The sequence below is a fragment of the Microcaecilia unicolor genome, chromosome 14 (genome assembly GCF_901765095.1).
Source record: "Microcaecilia unicolor chromosome 14, aMicUni1.1, whole genome shotgun sequence".
In the NCBI taxonomy this organism is placed as follows: Eukaryota; Metazoa; Chordata; class Amphibia; order Gymnophiona; family Siphonopidae; genus Microcaecilia; species Microcaecilia unicolor.
Genome location: NC_044044.1, coordinates 23,297,256 through 23,322,864, shown reverse-complemented (window position 1 = coordinate 23,322,864; position 25,609 = coordinate 23,297,256). Strand labels below are relative to the sequence as shown.

Genomic DNA, 25,609 nt, shown 5'->3' with positions numbered 1-25,609 from the left:
AGCAGAAGCCTGCGCGGCCACTTTGGTGATCTGCAAGGGCCGACTTCTACATGGAATGTTGCTAGTGGGACTTTGGGCAAGTCACTTAACCCTCCATTGCCCCATGTAAGCCGCATTGAGCCTGCCATGAGTGGGAAAGCGCAGGGTACAAATGTAACAAAAATAAAATAGATACTACTGGAGATTCTACATGGAATGTTGCTTCTATTGGAGATTCTACATGGAATGTTGCTACTATTGGAGATTCTACATGGAATGTTGCTATTCCACTAGCAACATTCCATGTAGAAGGCTGCGCAGGCTTCTTTTCTGTGAGTCTGATGTCCTGCACGTCAGACTCACAGAAGCAGAAGCCTGCGCGGCCACATTGGTGATCTGCAAGGGCCGACTTCTAGTGGAATAGCAACATTCCATGTAGAATCTCAAATAGTAGCAACAGTGGAGGAGTGGCCCAGTGGTTAGGGTGGTGGACTTTGGTCCTGGAGAACTGAGGAACTGAGTACGATTCCCACTTCAGGCACAGGCAGCTCCTTGTGACTCTGGGCAAGTCACTTAACCCTCCATTGCCCCATGTAAGCCGCATTGAGCCTGCCATGAGTGGGAAAGTGCGGAGTACAAATGTAACAAAAAAAAAAAAAAAAGAAGTAGACAAAAGACCAAACTCTGCATTATGCCACATTGAAGAGGAATTGCAGCAGATGAGGTAGTAGGACAAGAAACAGTATAGCAATGAACAATAAAATAGGAAGAAAACCAAGATGACACTGTACCCACAAGACCTAGGGCCTTCAGTCTTGAATGTAAAGGAGCATGTTAGACAAGGTCAAATGCTGAAGACAGGTACAAAAGACCAGGAGGATGATGAGACCTGCATACAACGAAGTGTATAGTTCACCTGGGAGAGCTGTAATAGTGGATTCTGTACGACGTGTTCTAAAACCAGTTTGACTAGGATGAAGTACATAAAGCTGGGTGACACGGAGCAGGAGCTGATAAATGATACACACTGATAGATCCCAGGAAAAGAGGGTCCAAAGTAGGTTTTTTTTAAAAGAGGCCTAACCAATGCCTATTTCCATGAAGAAGGAACACTGTCCACAGAAAGACTTTGATGAATCATATGTAGAAGCAAAGGGGCAAGGCCGTGACTGGGAAAGTGGAGCTAACTGGAAGGTAAAGAATCTAGCTTGCAAGTAGTAAGCCGCATAGAGGACATAATCTGAGATAGCTTAGTTAAAGATGGAAACGTGAACAATGACCAAGTGGAGGAGAGGATTGGCTGAATGGGCAAAAGGGAAGAAAGGGAAGGACCATAGGCGCCCGGTATAAGAGGCTTGGTCAGGCTAAGCCTCCCCTGCTGTGCTCTGAGGGGTTTAAATTGTTGATTTACCTTCATCCTCACAGCAGGAGCTGCAGTGAAAGCCCTCTAGCCTTTTGTAAGCAGTTGTAGAAATTGGTTTATGGTTTGTTTACCTTACTGCTGGGAGAGCGGGGGAGGGGGGGGTTGGCTGGAGGTGTCCTGGGTTGCCAGGGAGATATTTAAGGAGGATGACTTCCTGACCTGCACTGAGGACAGATAGCAGCAGAACGGATACTGGGCCAGCATGATCAGAAAAAGTCACCAGACAACAAAGGTAGAAAATATCATTTTATTTTCATTATAGTGTTTGGAATATGTCCACTTTAAGAATCAGGTGCTCAACATTAAAAGTTTATATTTATTTACTTATTTATGGCATTTTATTCCACATTAAACATGAATTAGGGTGTTTTGTGGCTCTACATGAGAATTGTGATGATATGATCCCTTGTTTCATATTGTTGATGGTCTGCATTTTCCGTATGGGTGGTATATTGGTGTATTAGGTTCTGCCCAGTGTAATATTTATGGTACAGTAAGGTTCTGAGTGTGTTTTTGCACAAAGTTGTGCATAGTGTTTTGCAGTTGAGCGATTGTGCTTAGAATATGCTTTGAGCAACCACTTTATTCTTTGACATATGATACATATCTAATATCTAAATTTAATAAAAGGTATTAATTGTGACTTTTATTTTTATTTATTTACTTTTTCTGTGTATTATCAGACAATTATGGATTTAAGCTCCACCCCTGGCCCCACCACTAACCCCGCCCCCTTTAGCCTCCCCAAACAGTTGGGCCACCAACTGCCTATGGGAAGGACAAGAGGAGTTTGAAACAGACAGAGTACCTCATAGTAGGTCTACTTTCTTAAAGAAAAAAGAAGTTAATGTGTGTACTGAGGGAGTTGCAACTTCCTAATGTGAAGAAGGACAACCTGTTAAATAGGCAACTATTTGAAATAGTTTTTGTGAAGGGCACTGAAAGGATAAGATGTGTGTAGTGTACAGGCGGATGGAACAAAAGAGGATAGGTTAGTGGACTCCCCTGTTCCCTTTCAGTGTATCCTGATCAATATTCAGGCAGGACTATGTGGGAAATTCCTGAAAATCTTCCAGGACCTGAATAAGTGCCAGCAGGCACCATATGCCCAGTCATGCCAAAACCCTTCAATGCTGGTACTACTACTACTACTACTTAACATTTCTAGAGCGCTACTAGGGTTACGCAGCGCTGTACAATTTAACAAAGAGAGACAGTCCCTGCTCAAAGAGCTTACAATCTAATAGATAAGAGTGAGACAAATATAGGACAATCAAGCCATTGTGACATCATTGATGAGGTTGGCTCTTAGGCATTGGTGGAATGAGGCATTATGACATCACAATCTCAGCTCTGGTTAAATCACTGCTATATGTAATACTACTACTACTACTTAACATTTCTAGAGCGCTACTAGGGTTACGCAGCGCTGTACAATTTAACAAAGAGAGACAGTCCCTGCTCAAAGAGCTTACAATCTAATAGATAAGAGTGAGACAAATATAGGACAATTAAGCCATTGTGACATCACTGATGAGGTTGGCTCTTAGGCATTGGTGGAATGAGGCATTATGACATCACAATCTCAGCTCTGGTTAAATCACTGCTATATGTAATACTACTACTTAACTTTTCTAGAGCGCTACTAGGGTTACGCGGCGCTGTACAATTTAACAAAGAGAGACAGTCCCTGCTCAAAGAGCTTACAATCTAATAGATAAGAGTGAGACAAATATAGGACAATCAAGCCATTGTGACATCACTGATGAGGTTGGCTCTTAGGCATTGGTGGAATGAGGCATTATGACATCACAATCTCAGCTCTGGTTAAATCACTGCTATATGTAATACTACTACTACTACTTAACATTTCTAGAGCGCTACTAGGGTTACGCAGTGCTGTACAATTTAACAAAGAAGGACAGTCCCTGCTCGAAGGAGCTTACAATCTAAAGGACGAAATGTCAAGTTGGGGCAGTCAAGATTTCCTGAATAGAGGTGTAGTGGTTAGGTGCAGCAGCTTCTGGGAGAGGGGGGTAGCAAACAGTGGCTGCAAAGCAAAACAATGGATCTGACAGCCACCCAAACTTAAAGAAGCATCAAGTTCATATACACACACAAAGTTTAGCATTTAAAAGCATGATGCATCTGGGCGGGGGCAAATTAGGGCCCTGAAGTTTAACTGACGGGAGGGGCAGTGTAAAGCTGAAGGCATATGAGTTACATTGTTGGGCAGACTGGCTGGACCGTGCAGGTCTTTTTCTGCCGTCATCTACTATGTTACTATGTATGTATGTTACTATGTTTGCGTAGGTGGCATACTGGCTTTTATATGAGTAAATACAATTTATAGAACTGCATGTTCGAGTGAGTGGAGAAAATTCTTACTAAGACTTTGGCAACACATCATTGCCTGACAGGATTCACATGGTGGAAGGATTGTTTGTACAAATGCATCCAATACCTGGGATTTGAAGTATGTTTCCTGCGGTGTAGAGAGCACATCTGCAGAGGCGATATCTAAGTGCAGCAGAATCTGACGGAAGGACGGTCGGTTCCGAGGTTTGCTGTTCCAGCACTGGCGGAGACAGTACTCAGTACTGGCGGAGACACTGGTACTCAGACAGGGGCCAGCATTGGATATCTGGGTCTAATTCAGCCAGCAGTAAAAAAACAAAAAATGCTGACTACCACTGGTCGAATATTGACCAGTATATTTCTAAGTGAGGTTAGTCACAGAATGCACCAAGTCCACCCCTCCTCCCGCGTTTTAGATGAATAACTGGAGGTTTATAATGGAATGCATTCAAAATTCTATGTTCAAATGCAAAGAATTTTAATATTTCACTTATGTGATAAGAGCGATTGATGACTAAGTAGGTGTGTTTCAAAATTGATCCCTTGTGTCTTCCTGATCAATAAGTATAGTAGAAGCAGGGTTGGAGGCATTCCTTGGTATGCATGGTATGGCTATAAACGTAGGCTGTTCAAAGTGAAGGCTGTCCTAACTTAAATGGCAGACTACCCCGAATAAGCTATGCACATAACTCTATCTGGTTAACTTCTGCTCTTACCAGGTTTTTGATTATTGGTGCCAAGCTATTTGCATATAAAATCAGACATTTATGTAGTAGTAGTAATATAAGAATGTATATGAATTCCTGCATTTTCAATAGAATGATGTAGATAATGCAAGTTAAAAGCATGGTTTCAGTGTGGGGACTTTTGGGCAGCTAAAATTCAACTGAAGTTGGCAGATTAATGTTCTTCTGAAATATGGAAAAATACAAGCATTTAAAAGGTTACTGAGAAACAGAGCTCTTCATAAAAGTGAGATGTGACTGAATGTGTATGAAGGAGAGAAGAAAGTGAGCAAAGAAGTGAATGAAAGGAAAATTAATCTGAATATTTCTCTCTCTTGGAGAACCCTTTCAAGGAAGTCATTGGTACAAAGCTATGATGACATTTTCTGGGAGTTGTTTTCCTCAACTTTCCTGGTCACAGTGTCATTCTTCACTTAATCAGAGCTATGGGAACACAGGATCAATAACATGTTTATAAGCTCATGTTTCCCTCCATTGAATTTGCTAAAATGGAAAATTATATTAGTCTATCATAAACCAGTTCACAGGAGACCTAGACCAATGTATCATCATAGCTGTCTATATTATTTCCATGTCGCCTTCAATTAGAGTGCAGCATGGGCCAAGGACAGAGGCACTAATAGCAGTTTCTCGAAATAGATGTCCGTTCGGATCAAGCAACAAATCTCTGGAGTCAAGAGAGACAACAGAAGAGAACATTATTTTAGGGCAAAGCTCTTTATTCCTTCTGCCTTCATAGAAGGATGACTGTGTCCATGTTAAGGCAAAGTTATAATAACACTACAGCTGGTAAAGGAGATTTTCGATTGAGAATAATGATTTTAAGTTCCTTATTTCTAGGATTGAGTGAATTCTTGCAAATGGTTAATGCGGTAATTAGCCGATGCCAGACAACTTTCCGTGGTGCAGACCATTATATCGAAAAGAGCTTTTTCAGTGAAGGTGACCTGATCTTGGGAGGGATAATTACAATCAGTTACCCTACAGGGGACACATCCTTAACTTTTACGAACACCAATGAATCTGAATACTGCAGTGAGTAAGTATGAATTTACTTATTATGTTTTAGTACAGACTTCTAAACCATCGATCAACTCATCTAAAACTAATACAAACTTTCGCAAGTATATATGACAAACACACAAATCTACCTAGAGAATGCATTTCACAAAATAGATTCCTAATAAGTCCCAAGTCATCAGACCTATGTTAACTGGACTGTTCATTAAAAGTTGCCTTAACCTTCTGAATTAAAAGATCTTGGTGATGCTAGAATTACTCAACGGTGTAGAAATAAAATGTTCCTACGTAGTCACTTGAGTACTGATGTAGTATTTTTTTAACAACATCTCTCACTTTACTGTTGCCTCTCCTCCATATTTATGGGCTTAGACTTTGTGGCTCTAGTGTGGATTGTTTGCTATATGGTACATTCTTATTTTCCTTTCCTATTATTTGCTTCAGCCACATAACTTTATTCTAACAAAGTCTTATTTTTATTATATTATTTGAAAATCATATCAAAAATGTTGACTTAAAGAGCCGCATTTTAATATTTTATAAATAAACAAATAATATAACATTTCCTAGAACTTCTTGTGGTCTGGCTCCTGCCTAGTAAGATGCCGACTCAATGGCCTTGACAATTTGTAGGCAATATAGAAAATGCTTCTGATGGTGACTGTGGTCCCCTAACAGCCTCTTCAACCAGTAGGGGTCAGAAGTATGTTCGTTTTAGTTATAGTCCACTCCCTCACTTGTAAGACACATGCATAGATAAATAAACCCTACATATTTCTCCAAAAGATATTCCAAAATAACAATCAAAAATAACCAGATCTGACCCAGTTTATGCAAGTCCAGATAATTCTAACACAAAACAACATCTGCTGGGAGGTAATTCTGCAAGGTGGGAGATGCCTCAGAAATGCATCTTAGTTGAACCTGATTGAACTATTCAATTTCTCTTTTTCTGAATCACTGATTAGTAATTAATAACAGAAGTATATCAACTGGCCAAAAACAGTTAAAGCAAGAAACAAGATGTCAAAAGACCTGGATGAAAAGTAAAAAAAAAACATTGTATTAATTGTTATAGGAAATTATTGACATTTACTATCCTTGCCTCAATTTATGGAAGACCTCATATGGTATAATCAGGAGATGGACATGGTCTGTACTAAAGATATTATAGCATAGATCCACTTATTGAATTGTTTTGTCAGTTATTTGCTGTTCATTATTTAATAAAAGCCAGAAGAGCTGAACAAGAAGGATAATTTGCCCTTTTAAGTATCTATTTTGCTTGCTAAAGTTGCCTGAATGAAATCTATCTCCGTAGCAGCTAAAGGTTTTTCCAACTTCCATGAGGCAGAAATTTCACCTATGGTGGAGTTGTAAACATTTACAGCTGCTTGAGTAAATGTCTGTCCCTAGAATATTTTAAGTACACACATAGCATATTTTAAAATCTACATGTCTACGTGCAAAGTCTGACCACACTCTTCAAAAACTCCACTTGTATATTCATCTACTAGAAAGGGACAAGCCATCATGTCAATGCACCTTCCTTTACTCTTGTCAGGACACTAGAGTATGCCATTTATACACATCTGTTGTCAAATGACAGAAAAAAAATTGATCCCTAAATATCTGTACCCCATATTGCATACCTGATTTCTGAAGTCTTTACAAACTATTGTCCTCTCTATATTTCCCAGAGTACTGTGCTTTGCATAGCTCCATCCTCTTTCAATTATAGTGGAACAATCATGCTGATCCACCCCCCCCCCACCCCCCGATATTTAGCTTTATTTAATTGGTCAGAAAGGATGCTGACCGATTAGAAAGTGCTTAACTGGCTATCCACCAATATTCAGCACTTAACCGGCTATCTCCCAAGACTTCTAACTTGTATAATCTACCTCATTGTGTTGAATATGCAGGAATTCATTTGCATTCTTATTTCAACATAAATGTCTGATATTCTTATCTTCTTTGGTTATCTCCAGTTCTGTGCTCTCATGGTTTTCTTCTTTTCTTTCAGATCGCTATTTCCAGGTTTCTTTTGCTTCATCTGTTCTTCCCCATATCCTTTGTTTTACAGGGTCCCCCAGGGGTCAGTACTTTCACCACTCCTTTTCAACCTATTCTTGAGTCTTCTTGTATCCTTGATTCAAACCACTGATGTAGCTTTTCATTTCTATGCAGATGACAACTTCTCTTTCTTACTCATTCATATAATCCTGTTCTTACTCCACTTCAAAATTGTCTTTTCCTTATTTCCAGCTGGGTATAGAATCATAATTTGGTACTGAACAAAAAAAAAACCTGTTGCTTGTAGGTTTAGCCATTCGTCGATTACAATCCATTTGTAGATATTTTGATCAATTAACATTTCAGTCCTTGGTTTTGGCTCTTCTTACAACTCAATTCGACTACTGTAATAGCTTGTATTTAGGCTGTCCATGTTCCACTTATCTGTCACACAAGTCCGATCATAATTCTCATCAGTGCAAAAATTCCATTGGCTCCCCATAGAACAGCACATAATCTTCAAGTTATTTACCCTTACCTTCAAAGCACATAAAATAGGTCTTTACTGACTCTTCCTTATTCTTCCACCCATCTGCTTCACTCAATAAATAACCACAGATTAGTTCTTCCGAACCCTAAATCAGCTCAGTTTGAATTCACCCATCATCACGCTTTCTTTTTTTGCATCCTCTTTCTTTTGGAACTCTTTTCCCCCTGCATTCGGGCTGACATCTTTTAAGAAGTTTAAATCTGGTATAACACTTGGCTTTTTCAATACACTTTTCCATCAATATCTTAATTTTCTAGGAGCTGGTGTTCACTTTATTGTCACCTATGGGTCTTCCTCTCCCCCTTCCCCCCCTTACTTCCCTTTACAGTCCCTTGCTTAGGTATGTGTGACCTTGTTTGAATGACTCTCTTTTTTCCAATCGTATATTGTAGTTCCTTTTTCATTTAATGTTTAAGTTTTTATTAGATTGTAAACTACCCAGTTCTGTGAGTCAGCTTGGGCAGTAATGCAAGTTTTAATAAACTATAAATGATTTATATACAAATATTTTGGCATCAATGATCAAAAACATGGTAAGAGCAGAAGTTAGCTAGATAGAGTCAGTGGGACTTAGTACATAAGTACATAAGTAATGCCATACTGGGAAAAGACCAAGGGTCCATTGAGCCCAGCATCTTGTCCACGACAGCGGCCAATCCAGGCCAAGGGCACCTGGCAAGCTTCCCAAACGTACAAACATTCTATACATGTTATTCCTAGGATTTTGGATTTTTCCAAGTCCGTTTAGTAGCGGTTTATGGACTTGTCCTTTAGGAAACCGTCCAACCCCTTTTTAAACTGTGCTAAGCTAACCGCCTTCACCACATTTTCCGGCAATGAATTCCAGAGTTTAATTACACATTGGGTGAAGAAAGATTTTCTCCGATTTGTTTTAAATTTACTACACTGTAGTTTCATTGCATGCCCCCTAGTCCTAGTATTTTTGGAAAGCGTGAACAGACGCTTCACATCCACCTGTTCCACTCCACTCATTATTTTATATACCTCTATCATGTCTCCCCTCAGCCGTCTCTTCTCCAAACTGAATAGCCCTAGCCTCCTTAGTCTTTCTTCATAGGGAAATCGTCCCATCCCCGCTATCATTTTAGTCGCCCTTCACTGCACCTTTTCCAATTCTACTATATCTTTCTTGAGATGCGGTGACCAGAATTGAACACAATACTCAAGGTGCGGTCGTACCATGAAGCGATACAACGGCATTATAACATCCTCACACCTGTTTTCCATACCTTTCCTAATAATACCCAACATTCTATTCGCTTTCCTAGCCGCAGCAGCACACTGAGCAGAAGGTTTCAGTGTGTTATCGACGACGACACCCAGATCCCTTTCTTGGTCCATAACTCCTAACGTGGAACCTTGCATGACGTAGCTATAATTCGGGTTCTTTTTTCCCACATGCATCACCTTGCACTTGCTCACATTAAACATCATCTGCCATTTAGCCGCCCAGTCTCCCAGTCTCGTAAGGTCCTCTTGTAATTTTTCACAATCCTGTCACGAGTTAACGACTTTGAATAACTTTGTGTCATCAGCAAATTTAATTACCTCGCTAGTTACTCCCATCTCTAAATCATTTATAAATATATTAAAAAGCAGCGGTCCTATCACAGACCCCTGAGGAACCCCACTGCATCGTGGTCTGCCATTTAACTTAGGACAGCCTTCACCCTGAATGGCCTTATTCACAAACGTTTATAACCATTCCAAATGTTTTAACTGCATTTGGTAGCCAAATTTGACTGTGTCATACCCTAGTATATGTTTAGCCAGTTTAATGAGAACCAGTCATGTCTGAATATCAACATAGCCGGTTATCTTCAAACCGGCCACTCCCCCCCCCCCCCCCCCCCCCCACCACCAGTTATTCAATGCCAGTCACCGGAAATGGCTTTTGGCATAGAATATCTGTGTTCAGTGAGGACCATGGGAGACAGCCCAGCTATCTCATGAAGTCTGTGTATTGGGGCTTTTGACTTTAAACTTTCCTGAGATCCAGTCCTGCTTCTAAACCCCAGGTCCCTAAACCGACTGATGTCTGATATCATACTGAAGGCAATGGAGCATTGAGTGGTAAAAAAATGACTGACTTAATGTCTTTAAAGGCAAGAACAAGCATTACTGCAAGTTAGGATTGAACGTCTGCTTGCATATAAGTTATAATAAGGAAAATATTTAGAGGTTAAACATTTCAAGATTAATATATTTTAGCAGGTCTTCGGGGGGATCTCAGTATCACACAAACATAAGGTCTTGCAGAGTTTAGCTAAGATTAAGTGGCAGAATTGATGGATATATTTTGGTATTGGAGAAGGAGGGGTTCCTGCAAATCATGATTATAGTGAATTAGTATAAAGTTATGTGATTAACATAGTAGATGACAGCAGATAAAGACCTGTATGGTCCATCCAGTCTTCTCGACAAGATAAACTCATAGCATAAGGTTTGATACAAGACCACTGTTGTACAGTTTATGTATAGTTTATGCTTCTAAAGATGTGTTTGATTGCTCACAGAAACCATGACGTTGGTCGCTTGGATCATCTCATAACCTTTTATTTTGCTATTAAGGAGATCAACCAAAATGCAGAAATCTTACCCAATACTACTCTGGGCTACTATATCATTGACTCCTGCTCTGATCCTTTGTTTTCTCTGCGTGGCATTCTGAGAATATTATCAGGAAAAGAAAACCCAGTTCCTGGCTATACATGTTATCCAAAGAGCCAGGTTGCAGGTTTCATTGGAAGCCTCCCTTCATTGGCATCACAGACAATTGCCAGACTCATCGGAATCTATAGATACCCACAGGTATAGAATCAACCAGACTCAATTTATAATCTCTAAAATTTTGCTGTTACTTTCTCTTTTCCCCTGTCCATCTTTTGTTGGCCTTGATTATTGATGGTGGTTTCTTGGTTTGATTTCTTACTGGGATATAACAACTATTGCAATAATTCACCACTTATTTTTCAAATACTCATGAATCTCTGAACGGGGTTCACAGGAAAAGTATGCCTTGCATAAGTCAAAATGCTTTGCAAGAACTGGCAGGAATATCCTAAGTTTGTTTTCAACGTGTAGACTAGTCATTGCCAATATAAAGTTGTATTACAGCTAAAGTGAATTTTTCTTATTACTTCAAACCTCTCTTAATAACACAGAGAAATATACAGTACTTGTATCTTTGCTTATCATCTGTTGTTGTCATACTTATAGATTCCAAAGGGAATTAAGACAGTCAAATATTGGATTAATAGTTGAGTCAATTTATTGTGAGATTTGTTCATGTAGACTATATTATGGGTTATATATATATATATATATTTTTTTTTTAGTTACATTTGTACCCCGTGCTTTCCCACTCTTGGCAGGCTCAATGCAGCTTACAGGTACTTATTTGTACCTGGGGCAATAGAGGGTTAAGTGACTTACCCAGAGTCACAAGGAGCTGTGCCTGAAGTAGGAATCAAACTCAGCTCCTCAGTTCCCCAGGACCAGAGTCCACCACCCTAACCACTAGGCCACTCCTCCACTGTAGATGGTGTCAAAAAATCGGCACTGACTATATTATGGGTTATATTCTGTATATGGTGTCAAAAAAATTGGCACTGAAAAAACTTAGCACAGAATGGTATTGTATAAAGACACGTATGTATGGGCATCCTTGATAGCATAGCAAACAGTGCCAGAATCCATGGCCCAATTTAGGCACAAGGATTTACACCAGCTGACACCAGGTATGAATCCCAGCGTGAAAGCTGGGCATAGATTCCCCTAATTCTATAACACTGTGTATATTTTAAGGGAACACCCCTAACTTGCCCATGTCTCTCCCATCGTTACATCCCCTTTTCAGATATGCATGGAACCTCTTAGGTGCTATTATATAACTGATCGTGTAAGTGTAGTTCCACATGGATCTACCATATTGGGCACCTTGTTTCTGATCTAATGTTTTCTGTGCCAGAAATAACGCTTAATGGGGCCCTTTTACAAAGCGGGCTTACTGCTCACACTTTCGGGACTGCCGCCAGCCCAACACAGCCGCGGGCAGTAGTCCCACCCTGAGCATGCGCCATTTCCGGAGGAAAAACAAAACCTCTAGAAATGGCTTGCACGGCGGTAACTCGGCGGTAATCAGGCATCGTTATGTGCTGCCTGGTTACCGCAGGGTTAGTACGGGAGCCCTTATCGTCATGTCAATGGGTGGCAGTAAGGGCTCCCCTTCACATGGCCAAGCGGTAAGTGTTCTCTTAGATACCATAGACAAGAGATTCTAGTATTATCATGAAGAACAAAACAAGCCATTGTATTAAAACCCGATGTGGCCATGTTTCATCCTCATGCTGTGTCAGAGAGAGAAGAATGCCCTCACTTATATTTACAAACGTGGGATGAAATATAACAATTCTACAGCAAAATCAATGAAAGAAATAAATGTTCAACACCTAAATGTGGCACTGTGGCTTGTAACTTATAGTATTCTGTAAGTTAAATATGTAAATGTTATATCTACCCAAGGTGAAGCATGAGGGTGTTATGTATTCTGTGTGACATTTCATTAGATTATCTGATTGATTCACTGCACAAATAAGTGTTAATATCTGAAAAGATGAAATCCTTTGACCTTTTCCATCCTAGATCACTTTTGGATTGACAGAAACATCACTGAATGAACAAGTTGAGTTCCCATACGTTTATCACAGTTATCCAAATGATTATTCTCATTTCCATGGTTTGACTCCACTTCTGAGACTCTTTGGATGGAGTTTTGTTGGGATTCTCACCTCAACTGATGAGAGTGATATATTGTACTGTGAGGAACTGAAGAAGGAGATTATCAGGAGTGGGGGCTGTGTAGATTTTTTTGCGATTCTCTCTCCCGATGAAGGAATGGAAAGAACTTTTCAGGTGTTTCAGAAGATGTACAAATCAAAGAGCAATGTTTGTATTATCCATGCTTCCAATATACTCACAGTAGAAATATTCTGTGTGAAATTATCAGATATTATTGATAGCAAACTGTATATCTTCTCTGCGGAAACCTCGTCTCTTAAGAGTGTGTTTAAATATACCGAACCTGCAAAATGTACTGCATTGAATGGCTCCCTAAGGCTTACTATCCCAGAAGGAGATATTCCAGGTTTGAAACATTTCCTCCAAAATATACACGCCTCTGTGGGGACAACATTATTTGAATGTGATTTACCCAATAACAATAGCAACTGCACAAGTTCAGTGATGCTGCCTAAGATTGATGGTTCACCAATTCCTTTCCAGTTCTCTTACAGTCTTTATAACATGATTTATGCCCTGGCTCATGCTTTACACAAATTGTACTCAACCAAATTTCAACTTGAAAATAGTCTTAAAATGGAATTTAAGCCATGGCAGGTAAAATCTGCAGATTCACCTTTTCTAGCAAGTGTAATGTTTTTTTTTTCCTTACAGTAAAATTCATTTTTTGCTAACCCTCAGATTCTATATACGGCTCCCAAAATTGCACAAGCAATTGGCATTCATTTAAATTTTCACATGTAACTTTCGGTGCGAGGATCAGCACATTCATTGAACGCATAGATTCAAAAAGGGGGTGTGGCCATGCAAGGGCAACGGGTGGACCAGGGGCTTTCATCCAATTTGCACGGATCCTGGTGTGAAGTGCTTTCTGTAAACGGCAGTAATACAACTTTGAGTATTAAATGTTATCAGTGCTGATATTTTGGTGCCATATATACAATTTTGTCGTAAATATTGTAGATTATTAATGTACATAATATAAAGCAATATATAAGATTCATATAAATCCATATGGAAAATTGCAGTTAAATATTTTAGCTTGGCTATAAATGAAGACCAAAAAAGAATCTTTCTAAAGGTTGAATAAGGGATGAAATTCAAATATAGAACCTGCAAATAATCCTAGGGATTAGAGAAGAAACCATATGTAGCCTAGAGCTGTTTCTCTGTTCATTTTCATTGGAGGAAAGGGAAGGGGGAAATGCTCTGGAGAGCACAGCTGCCTTTTTAACCTCACTATCCAGTAGATACAAGGAGCCATGAGAAATTGAGGGACTGAGCTGTGGGAAGATTAAGATGGTGAAGCACATATATGAGTAGGAGTGGCCTAGTGATTAGGGTGGTGGACTCTGGTCCTGGGGAACTGAGTTCGATTCCCGCTTCAGGCACAGGCAGCTCCTTGTGATTCTGGGCAAGTCACTTAACCCTCCATTGCCCCATGTAAGCCGCATTGAGCCTGCCATGAGTGGGAAAGCGCAGGGTACAAATGTAACAAAAATAAAATAGATACTATTGGAGATTCTACATGGAATGTTGCTACTGTTGGAGATTCTACATGGAATGTTGCTATTTCACTAGCAACATTCCATGTAGAAGGCTGTACAGGCTTCTGTTTCTGTGAGTCTGACGTCCTGCACATACGTGCAGGACGTCAGACTCACAGAAGCAGAAGGCTGCGCGGCCACATTGGTGATCTGCAAGGGCCGACTTCTACATGGAGAATAGCAACATTCCATGTAGAATCTCAAATAGTAGCAACAGTGGAGGAGTGGCCCAGTGGTTAGGGTGGTGGACTCTGGTCCTGGGCAACTGAGACACTGAGTTCGATTCCCACTTCAGGCACAGCTCCTTGTGACTCTGGGCAAGTCACTTAACCCTCCATTGCTCCAGGTACAAATAAGTACCTGTATATGTAAGCAGCATTGAGCCTACCATGAGTGGGAAAGCATGGGGTACAAATGTAACTAAAATAAAATGTATGAATGAGTGTATAGATGTACATATATACTCAGATATAAACACATTTTTGGCATAAATAAACTGCCAAAAATTGTATCACAGTTTATATTCAAGTCTTCCCCCATGGTGTCTGGCATTTTTTCCACTGGTGGTCATAGCAACCATTTTGGGATTGGAGTCAGCACAGACAAGACATTCCTTCCTGTGCCAGCTCCAATCTCAAAATGGCAGCCACCAAATTCTGCAGTAATATTGTGAGTCTGCTGCTGGAAGTCAAGGCAGTCATTTTGACAGAGGAAGACAGCATGGGCAGGAGTCAGTTGGATCACCCTTGCCCATGACTATCTACTAGACCACCAGGACAATATGGTAGACCTGGGGATGGGTCTAAGGGTGGGTCTGGGAGGGGAGAGAGAAAGTGGGAGCTCTTTTGGTTTGATGGGGCCAGCAGAGGCTGGGCAACACAGGGGAGGGAGGGAAGTTAAAAGAAATGGAGGTGAGGAATGCTAGACACCATGGGGGAGGGAAGGAAGAGAGGAATACGTGAATATAAACTCTCAGTTTTATTTGAGTTAACATTCCCCCCTCCCATGTTTTAGGAGGCCAATGTAATTTCTGTTTTTCAATATTAACCTTCCCATTGTTTTTTAATATTTGTTATCATCAATAATGTGCATTATTTCTCCATAGTAGAATAGAATATTTTAAATTAGTGTTCATTCTTTTGAAATAGCTCTTAGTTTTGCAAAACACTGTTAATGACATCGCCCAATGATAGGGAAATGACTTGCATAGCAGAAAGTTCAGCCTTCGAGGAAGACAAGAACTGCCTTTTCAGAGATGCAGGAGGGGAAAGAGGCAAACAGCTAAGAAACCAAGTGGAGAATCCCTTGGAAGTCCAAACAAAGGAGAGGGGTCAGGAGAACTCTTTTAAGAGAATAGATGATTCTTCAGAATATTGAAGAAATGCCCAGAACAAAAAAATAGTTTTTGATTTGTTAAAGTGCTGAATTTTGTTCATTAATCTTATAAGATTTGGGACTAAAATCTAGATGCCATAAAACGCAATGCTTAACAACTATTCTAATCACAAACTAACCAGAAAGGGTATACAGAAAGTAAACAAACTCCTGTTGTCTCAGTCTTGAAGGCCCAGTGTGAAATGTGCAAGATGTATAGGTCCGATACCTCAGTAAGTGAAGAAAACCTTCAAACCCAAACGATTCTGTCGAAACAGACAGCCGCGATGTAGGAAATAAGCTCCTGTATTAAAATTGTCTTTAAAAAAAATATTAAAGACAAGGTTATTACAGAATCGCTTGGTTTTGAAGGTTTTCTTCACTTATTGAGGCATTGGACCTATACATCTTGCACATTTCACAATCAAACCCTAAGCCCTGAGGCAGGCGTTGTTTAACTCCGAAACACTGCCCGTGTCGGGTCATCTGTCAATAAAAGACTCCTGTTGTCTCGGTCTTGAAGGCCCAATGTTGCTTTTTTTTGTTTGTAACAACTATTCTATAAATCGCTTATAAAATACAAATGTAAATCTTCTTACTGTGTTGAAATTTAGGTGAGATTTCTTATTGAAATTTCAAAGGAGGGCACTTCTATGCACGCAATGCTCTATGCACAACTGACAGATCTGTATAATTAGATTAGTGCAATTCACTAGGCAACACGCTCATGACGTACCCAAGCTCCACCAGTGTGAATGCCCCCATTGCAGTTACAAAGGCACAGGATGTCTAACGTGTGGGTTGCATGCACCCAATTGGCACTACTGTTGGGGTAGTATGTGCGACCGGTGGTAATTCCAATTTTGGCATGTACCGAATCCAGTGGTATTCGAATTTCATTTTCTATTTTTTACCACAGGGGCTTTCCTGGCCGTAATCGGCAGCATGCCCATGTTAGCACCTTACCGCTAGGTCAGTGGGGTAAGGACTCAGTCCGTAAATATTCACATGCTAGTTTTAATATTAGCACAGGCACATTTCCCGGCCCATTAAAAAATAGCCTTTTTCCAGATGCAGTAAAAAAAATGGCCCGGGCCACTTTTTACCACAGCTTTGTAAAAGGACCTCTTAAACAGGCAGTACTGCTCAATATCAGCCGTGACCACCAACTCACTATCTGGTTAGTGACAGAGAAGGAATCAGGTCAGAGCAAGGGCTCATTTATTTTCTGGTGATTTTCAGTCCACTAACTAGTTACACTCGTAGAAAAAGTTAGATTAGAAAAGCTTAGGTGCCATCATGAATGATAGAGACTTACAATTTCCCCCACCAGACAGAAAACCCATTCAATCGGAATACTGGTTGATGGGCATGAAAGAGAATGCTGGCAAACTATTGGCTCTGAAAAATAGGGCCTGACCATCCCTTCCACAGCTGTCTCTTCTGGCACGTCTGGATGTTTGCTTGTGCTACCAACTGTAAAAGCTATGGCATTTGTCCAAATTTTTTGTCCTGTGGTTAAAAAAAAAAAGGAACGGTACAGTATATGGGATAAAGTGCATCTGTGTACGAAAGAAGAGCAAGACTTGGGGGTGACTGTGTCCAAAGACCTTAAGGTGACCTACCAGGTAGAAAAGGCGATGGTCAAAGCCAGAAGGATGCATGGGTGCATAAGGAGAGGGATGACCAGCAGGAAAAAAGAGGTGATAGTGTCTCTGTTGAGGCCTCATTTGGAGTATTGTGTGCAATTCTGGAGACCGCATCTACGGAAATATAGAAACAGGATAGATTAGGTCCACAGGGTGGCAACCAAATTGGTAATGGTCTATGTCATAAAACATATAGGGACAGGCTTATGGACCTCAACATGTATACACTGGAAGAAATGAGGGAGAGAGCAGATATGATAGAGACATTTAAATACCTCAGAGGTGTTAATGTACAGGAGGTGAGCCTTTTCCAAATGAAGCAAAACTGTGAAATGAGAGAGCATAGGATGAAGTTAAGAGGAAATAGACTTAGGAGGAATCTAAGAAAATTCTATTTCATGGAAAGATTGGTGGATTCATGGAATGACATCTCAGTGGAGGTCGTGGAGATGAGGACTGTGTTGCAATTTTAAAAAGAGTGGGACAGGCACATGGGATCAGTTAGGAAAAGAGGAGCTAGTAGTTATTGAGGAAGGGCAGACTGGATGGGCCATTTGGCCCTTATCTGCTGTGATGATTCTATGTTTCTATTCTAAATTGATCATAAAAAATAATTAATTAGTGACACTAAAATCTAGAGTTTTCAATAGCATTGTTCACTCCTAGAGATCTCTCCGGTCCCATGTACATTATGGAAGACAGTAAGGAGTTTTGTGTGTCTGTGTCTGTGTGTTTCTGTGTTTTGAGGCAGGAGTGAGAGTGAATTCAGAGTCACTTCTTCTGTGGCTTATACAACTACTTGAGAAATAAGGTAGCAAACATGCAAAGGGGTAGAATTAGTACAAGTCTTAATCTCACATGTTTTAGGATAAAATATGAAGGATTTATATCTAAGTAAACAAGAAAAAAATATTCTAGCTTTGCATTATCTTTCTAGCTCAACCAGTACCTTAAAGAGGTCCATTTTAAAGCCCCAGATGGACATGAGATCTTCTTCGATGAGAAAGGACATGCTCCAACTCATTATGACATCATACAGATTTTTCAGTTCCCAAATTTGACAACCATCTGGAGCCATGTTGGAAGCTTCCAGCCCTCAGCTCCCAAGGACAAGCAACTCTTTGTGAACCAAACTGCCATCAGATGGGAAACTCCCTCTAACCAGGCCTGACACTCTCTCTTTTGTTTATAATCTGGTTAATAACATGAAAACAGAACAGACGAAGAAAAGGACTTGAAAATGTTTGCAATCACATGTTTTTGTAATTGCAGAATAAATATTCCTGCCCTTTGTTGAAAACCTTCCCAGTATAAAATCTGTCTTTAAATTAGTTCTCATGTAGCTACTATGTGATGGCTCAGAAATGCTCTATTTACTGGGGAAATTTACCATGTTGTCATTAGTACATCAGAAGTAATGGAAGCAGATGTAGCAGACAATCTCTCTTATAGAGAGAGGCAACTGCTGATTGAGGAATACGACTCTATTTCTGTATTTCTTCGTCTCCTCAGGTCCTCCGCTCTGTGTGCACTGAGAGCTGTACACATGGATACAGGAAAGTTATTGATCGTGAGAAGCCGGTCTGCTGCTTTGACTGTGTCCCCTGTTCTGAAGGGGAGTATTCTAATACCACAGGTAGACAAAACACATCATGGTGGTTTATATATGTATATATGAAATGCCTTTAGTTAATGCAAACCAGATATACACCTATGGGTACTGGATACATAAATATAGCAAGATGAACACTTCCTGCATCCTATATCATAGTTAATGATTCAAGTTTATGCAATAAATGGAGCTTCCTGGCTACGACCACTTAGCTTGTGAAACAATGTAGTGTTCTCCGTAGTAACACTTAGAGGGGCATAATCGAACCCAAACGCCCATCTCCATGGGCGTCTATCTCCGAGAACGGGTCCGCAAAGGGGCGGGACAGACCGTATTATCTAAAAAAGATGGACATCCATCTTTAGTTTCGATAATACGGTTTGTGCCAGGCAAATGCCTTGGAGTTGTTCATTTTTGAGCTGGGCGGTTTCGTTTTTAAACGATATTGGAAACCGAAGCGGCCCAGCTCAAAAATGAACAACTCCAAGGCATTTGGTCGTGGGAGGGGTCAGGATTCGTAGTGCACTGGTCCCCCTCACATGCTAGGACACCAACCGGCCACCCTAGGGGGCACTGCAGTGGACTTCACAAATTGCTCCCAGGTGCACAGCTCCCTTACTTTCAGTGCTGAGCCCCCCAACCCCCCCCCCCACCCTCCACTCCCCACAACTGTACACCACTACCATAGCCCTAAGGGGTGAAGGGAGCACCAAGATGTGGGTACAGTGGGTTTCGGGTGGGTTTTGAAGGGCTCACATTTACCAGCACAAGTGTAACAGGTGGGGGGGGGGGGGGCCTGGGCCCGCCTACCTGAAGTGCACTATACCCACTAAAACTGCTCCAGGGACCTGCAGACAGCTGTCATGGAGCTGAGTATGACATTTGAGGCTGGCAAAAAAAATAATTTTTTTTAGGGTTGGGGGGTTGACCACTGTGGGAGAAAGGGGAGGTCATCCCTAATTCCCTCCGGTGGTCATTTGGTCAGTTCGGGCACCTTTTTGAGGATTGGATGTGAAAAAAAATGGACCAAGTAAAGTCGACCAAATGCTTGTCAGGGGCGCCCTTCTTTTTTCCATTATCGGCCGAGGATACCCATCTCTTAAGCACGCCCCAGTCCCGCCTTCGCTATGCCTCCGACAAGCCCCCGTGAACTTTGGTCTTCCCCGTGACGGACTGCAGTAGAGGGCGTCCAAAATCGGCTTTCGATTATGCCATTTTGGGCAACCCTGAGAGAAGGATGCCCATCTCCCAATTTGTGTCAGAAGATGGGCGCCCTTCTTTTTCGAAAATGCCCCTGATAACCTGTCTGTTAGGCCTATATATGTGAACTATTGTTTCCTTCTTCTTAAAAAAATTTGATTTGTTGGTAATGAAATGTTTACAAATGAATCCTTAAGAAATCTTATGTTCCATAGATGCAGAGATCTGCATGAAGTGTCCAGAAGATCAGTGGCCCAGTGAGAAGAAGGATGAGTGTCTGCCGAGAGTCATTGATTTCCTGTCCTACGATGATCCCTTGGGTGTAACTTTGTCTTCAATTTCTATTCTCTTATTCATTATCACTGCCCTAGTGCTGGGAGTCTTTGTTAAATATCGGGACACACCAGTAGTGAAAGCCAATAACCGAAATCTCAGCTACATCCTCCTCATCTCCCTCATGTTGTCTTTCCTCTGCACCTTGGTATTCATTGGTCAGCCTGGATCAGTGACTTGTCTTCTCAGGCAATCTGCTTTTGGGATGATTTTTACCATTGCTGTTTCTTCTGTGCTGGCAAAAACTGTCACAGTTGTCATTGCCTTCAGAGCCAACAAGCCCAGCAGCAAGTTAAGAAAGTGGGTTGGGACAAGGGTCTCCAGCTATCTAGTCCTTCTCTGCATCTCTGGTGAAATTGTCATATGCACCGTATGGCTGCTCATCTCTCCTCCATTCCCTGAATATGACACACAGTCTGTAACTGGGACGATGATTCTACAGTGCAATGAGGGGTCCACTATTGCATTTTATAGTGTGATCGGGTACATGGGTATTTTGGCTCTTCTAAGTTTTACTGTGGCTTTCCTAGTAAGGAAGGTTCCGGATAGTTTTAATGAGGCTCAGTTTATCACTTTCAGTATGCTGGTGTTCTGCAGTGTTTGGGTGTCCTTTATCCCATCATACCTGAGCACCAAAGGCAAATATATGGTGGCTGTGGAGATATTTGCCATCCTGGCTTCCAGTGCTGGACTTCTGGGCTGTATATTCACCCCCAAGTGCTACATTATTCTGCTCAGACCTGACCTGAACATGAGGGAGTATTTAATAGGAAAGAAATCCTAAAAATGTCACATGAAAGAGAATTTCTTTAGCATGATATTGTGTTCCTGCCCAATGAGGAAAGTTGAGAACTGCTCAATATTTTTGAAAGTGATTGAAAAATGAAATATGAATGCCTTCTTTATAGCCCGAAAACAGTAAGGCAAATTTTCAAAGGAAGGTAAATATTTACTGGCTGCTCTTAAACTTACGGCTTCCTTATTCCTTCTTTTATCGTCCTCACTTTAATATTCCCTTATCTCTTGTTTGTCCTGTTTGTCTGTCCCAATTAGATTGTAAGCTCTGTCGAGCAGGGACTGCCTCTTCATCTTCAAGTGTACATCGCTGCGTACGTCTAGTAGCGCTTTAGAAATGATAAGTAGTAATTTTCATCCCCTCTACAGATAGTACCAGGCTCTCAAACAGTCTAACTGGCCCATGATTTATTTCTTTTATTTTATTTCACACTTTTTATACCACACTATCCTAGATATGCAAATATACCAAATTATAATCTATTTAGGAAGGATAGAGATAGTTGAAGAGGTGGAAGAGTAGCTCTCTATGTGAGAAACAATATCACAGTGACATGAAATGCAGGTGGACTAGGGAAAAGAAGAAGTGATTTGGATCACCTTTAAAAGAGAAGATCTCTGTCCACATGGGTGGTGTCTACAGACCTCCAAAGCAGTCAGAGGAACTGGATCAAGGATGCACGCTAGATATAATCTACTTAGATTTCAGCAAAGCCTTTGACACATTTCCCCATCAGAGACTCTTGAATAAACTTGACAGGCTGAAGTTAGGTCCCAAAGTGGTGAATTAGATTAGGAACTGGTTGACAGACAGATGCCAGAGGGTTGGGGTTAATGGAATTCATTCAGAGGAAGGAAATGCGAGTAGTGGAGTACCTTAAGGATCGGTGCTGGGGCCGATTCTATTCAATATATTTGTGAATGGCATTGTCAAAGGGTTAGAAGGTAAGGTTTTCCTTTTTTGCTGATAATTCCAAGATTTGTAACAGAGTGGACACCCGGGAGGGAATGAAAAATATGAAAAAGGATCTGCAAAAGTTAGAAGAATGATCTAATGTTTGGTAATTAAAATTAAATCCAAAAAAGTGCAGAGTGATGCAATTAGGGAGTAGAAATCCAAGAGACATGTAGTTGTTAGGTGGTAAGAAGCTGATACGCACGGATAGGGAGAGGGACCTTGGGGTAATGAAACAGTATGACAAAAGGGTGGCCATAGCCAGAAGTATGCTAGACTGTAGAGAGAGAAATGTAACCCGCAGAATAAAGGAGGTGTTGATGCTCCTGTACAAGTCGTTGGTGAGGCTAAGCATATGTTCAGTTTTGGAGGCCATACCTTGCTACAGATGTAAGAAGACTTTAAGCGGTCCAGCGGAAGGCAACAAAAATGGTATGAGGCTTGCACCAAAAGACATATGAAAAGATACTGGAGAACCTAGAGGAGATGAGGGACAGATGTCTAAATACTTGAAAAGTATTAATAAATAAACAAATATTTTCTAGAGAAGGGAAAATGGTAAAACTAGAGGACATGAATTGAGGTCGTAGGGTGGTAGTCTTAGGAGTAATGTCAGAAAATAATTTTTCTGACATTACTCCTAAGTCTACCACCACGCGACCTCAATTCATGCCCTCTAATGGTTGATGTCTGAGTGAGAGTTCTCCATCTACAGTCCTGCCAGTGGTGAGTGCTTTTCCACTATCATATTTTCAATGGTGAAGGACAGGCAAGTTCTGCAGGAGTCGAAATGAACCTGTCTTCCCCTAGCAATTGAAAACACAATATTAAAGTTCCACCCCCTACTAGCAGCATTGCATTCGGAGGACACCCACTCAGCTTAGAGGGAACATTAGTTTGGGGGCGGGGGGAAGGTCAGGGTATAGTCTTAAGAGGGACTTGTTGGTGGGTTGCCTATTGCCTATTTTGACCATGGCAACTTAATCAGTCAAGCCAATATTTAGTGCTACCCTTTTAAGAGCTTAATGGTTAAAGACAGGCCACCTGTTTATGCGGCCTAATTTAACCACTAAACATGGCTGGTTTGGCATTGAATATCTGTGCCTCACTGGCTATGTCATGAGATGTGGAGGGGCATAATCGAAAGGGGCACCCAAGTTTTCCTGAGGATGTCCTCACAGGACGTTCCAGCGAAGGGGCGGGGAAACCCGTATTATCAAAGCAAGATGGGCGTCCATCTTTCGTTTTCATAATACGGTTGGGGACGCCCAAATCTTGACATTTAGATCATCCCTAGAGATGGTCGTCCTTAGACTTGGGTCATTCTGATTTTCGGCGATAATGACCTCATGTACAACTTTCTTTAAATTAAATCCCTTATTTTCTAACTCTTCTTACTTTCTTATCTATCTATATGTTCCATATTTGCTGATACCCTATGATGTCTATTAAAATGTTTTATTATGTATTGTGTTGATATTGTAATTAGTACACTATGCCATACTTTGTACTGTTATTTGAATATTTTACTGCTGTAATTGTCTATTGCTTATGTTTGAGCTATTCTTACTGTAAACTGCCTTGAGTGAATTCCTTCAAAAAGAAGGTAAATAAATCCTAATAAATAAATAATAATGAAATGCTATTTAGTTAACTCTTGGCCAGTAAAATAGTTTTGAATATTGGTCAATTAATGAACAAAGAGAAGAACAAAGATGCAGAAGCAGAGGCAACAAACCCACAATGGAGAGAGTGATGGGCTAGACTTGGGTAGTTTCTCTCCAGTCACTAATCAGTTGGCAAAGATCAACATTTACTCTGAATATTGTGACCTCAACTTGAGTACTGCATTCAGTTCTGGTCGCTGTATCTCCAAAAAGGTATAGCAGAATTAGAAAAGGTTTGAAGAAGAGCAACCAAATTGATGAACGAGGTGGAACTCCTCTCATATGAGGAAAAGCTAAAGTGGTTAGGGCTCTTCAGCTTGGAAAAGAGACGGCTGAGGGGAGATATGATTGAGGTCTACAAAAATCCTAGGTAGTGTTGAGGACTACAAAATCCTGAGTGGTGTAGAGCAAGTAGAAGTGAATCGATTTTTCACTGTTTGAAAAAGTACAAAGACTAAGGGACACTCAAATAAGTTACATGGAAACACTTTTAAAACAAACAGGAGGAACTATTGTTTCACTCAATGAACAGTTAAATTCTGGAGCTCATTGCTGGAGGAAGTAGTAACAGTGCATATAATTTCTAAATTTTAAAAGCTTTGGACAAATTCATGGAGGAAAAGTCCATAGCCTGATATTGAACTAGACATAGGAAAGCCACTGCTTGCCCTTCGGTTGATAGCATGGAATGCTACTACTATTTGGACTTGTGACCTGGATTGGCCACTGTTGGAAGCAGGATACTGGGCTAGATGGACCATTGGTCTCACCCAGTTTGGCTATTCTTATATAGCTCCATTCAGCAGTTGTATCCATTTGTATACCAACACTACCTATACTTGCACATTCCAAATTACACATTTTGAGGCAGATTCAGTAAATGGCACCAAAGGTTAGGTACAGGGATGATCCTCACTAAGTGCTAATTCTATAAAGGTCGCTCAGCAATGAGTGATCCACTCATGTTCCTGCCCTGACCAGCAATCATACCATCGAGGGATGATCACAGCCAGCTGAGGTCTTTTTCCTCCATTTCAAAATGTGGTTTTTTTGGTCCTTATACACATATATAATTTGAGTGTAAGAAGACGTGAGGTATTGGTTCCACTCTTTGTTACTATTTGTTCTCTGCAGTGCTACAAGAAGCATTAAGAAGAGTGCATACCTAAAGCGGACCAGGTTCAAGGAGTTGCAAGTGCAGAAATTTCTCCCACTTTCAGAGGTGATGAATCATGAAGAGATGGAGACTCCTGAAGAAGGCGCGAGCTAGCACTGAAACACAGCTGTGTTAAGTCGTTGTCACTTCGCTTGCAATAAAGAATTGTTTCTTTATAGACATCTCCTCTAGCTTTTAGAAGAGCCTATCTTTCCTACTTCTTGCTCCTGCCCTGACCATGCCCCCTTTTCATGTATGAGCTAGAAAATTTAGGCACCGGTGTTACTTAATAGCACATAGGCAGATCTGTGTGTAAGTCCTAATTAATGCCAATTAACATCAATACTTGATGATTTCCCTAGCTCTTCTTTTCCTGCATTCAAATGGGGATACTGAGGTGATGGGGAT

The 25,609-nt window shown here is 40.8% G+C and overlaps 1 protein-coding gene across 1 annotated transcript; it reads left to right on the top strand.

The window, feature by feature from the left end:
* Window positions 1–1,065: 1,065 nt before the first annotated feature.
* LOC115457062 (vomeronasal type-2 receptor 26-like) lies at window positions 1,066–21,412 on the top strand. Its single transcript, XM_030186486.1, has 7 exons — window positions 1,066–1,173; window positions 7,553–7,566; window positions 10,630–10,924; window positions 12,758–13,510; window positions 18,421–18,606; window positions 18,996–19,119; window positions 20,511–21,412. The coding sequence occupies exons 1-7, from the start codon at window positions 1,066–1,068 to the stop codon at window positions 21,410–21,412; spliced, it is 2,382 nt and encodes a 793-aa protein (XP_030042346.1).
* The last annotated feature ends 4,197 nt before the right edge of the window (window positions 21,413–25,609 follow it).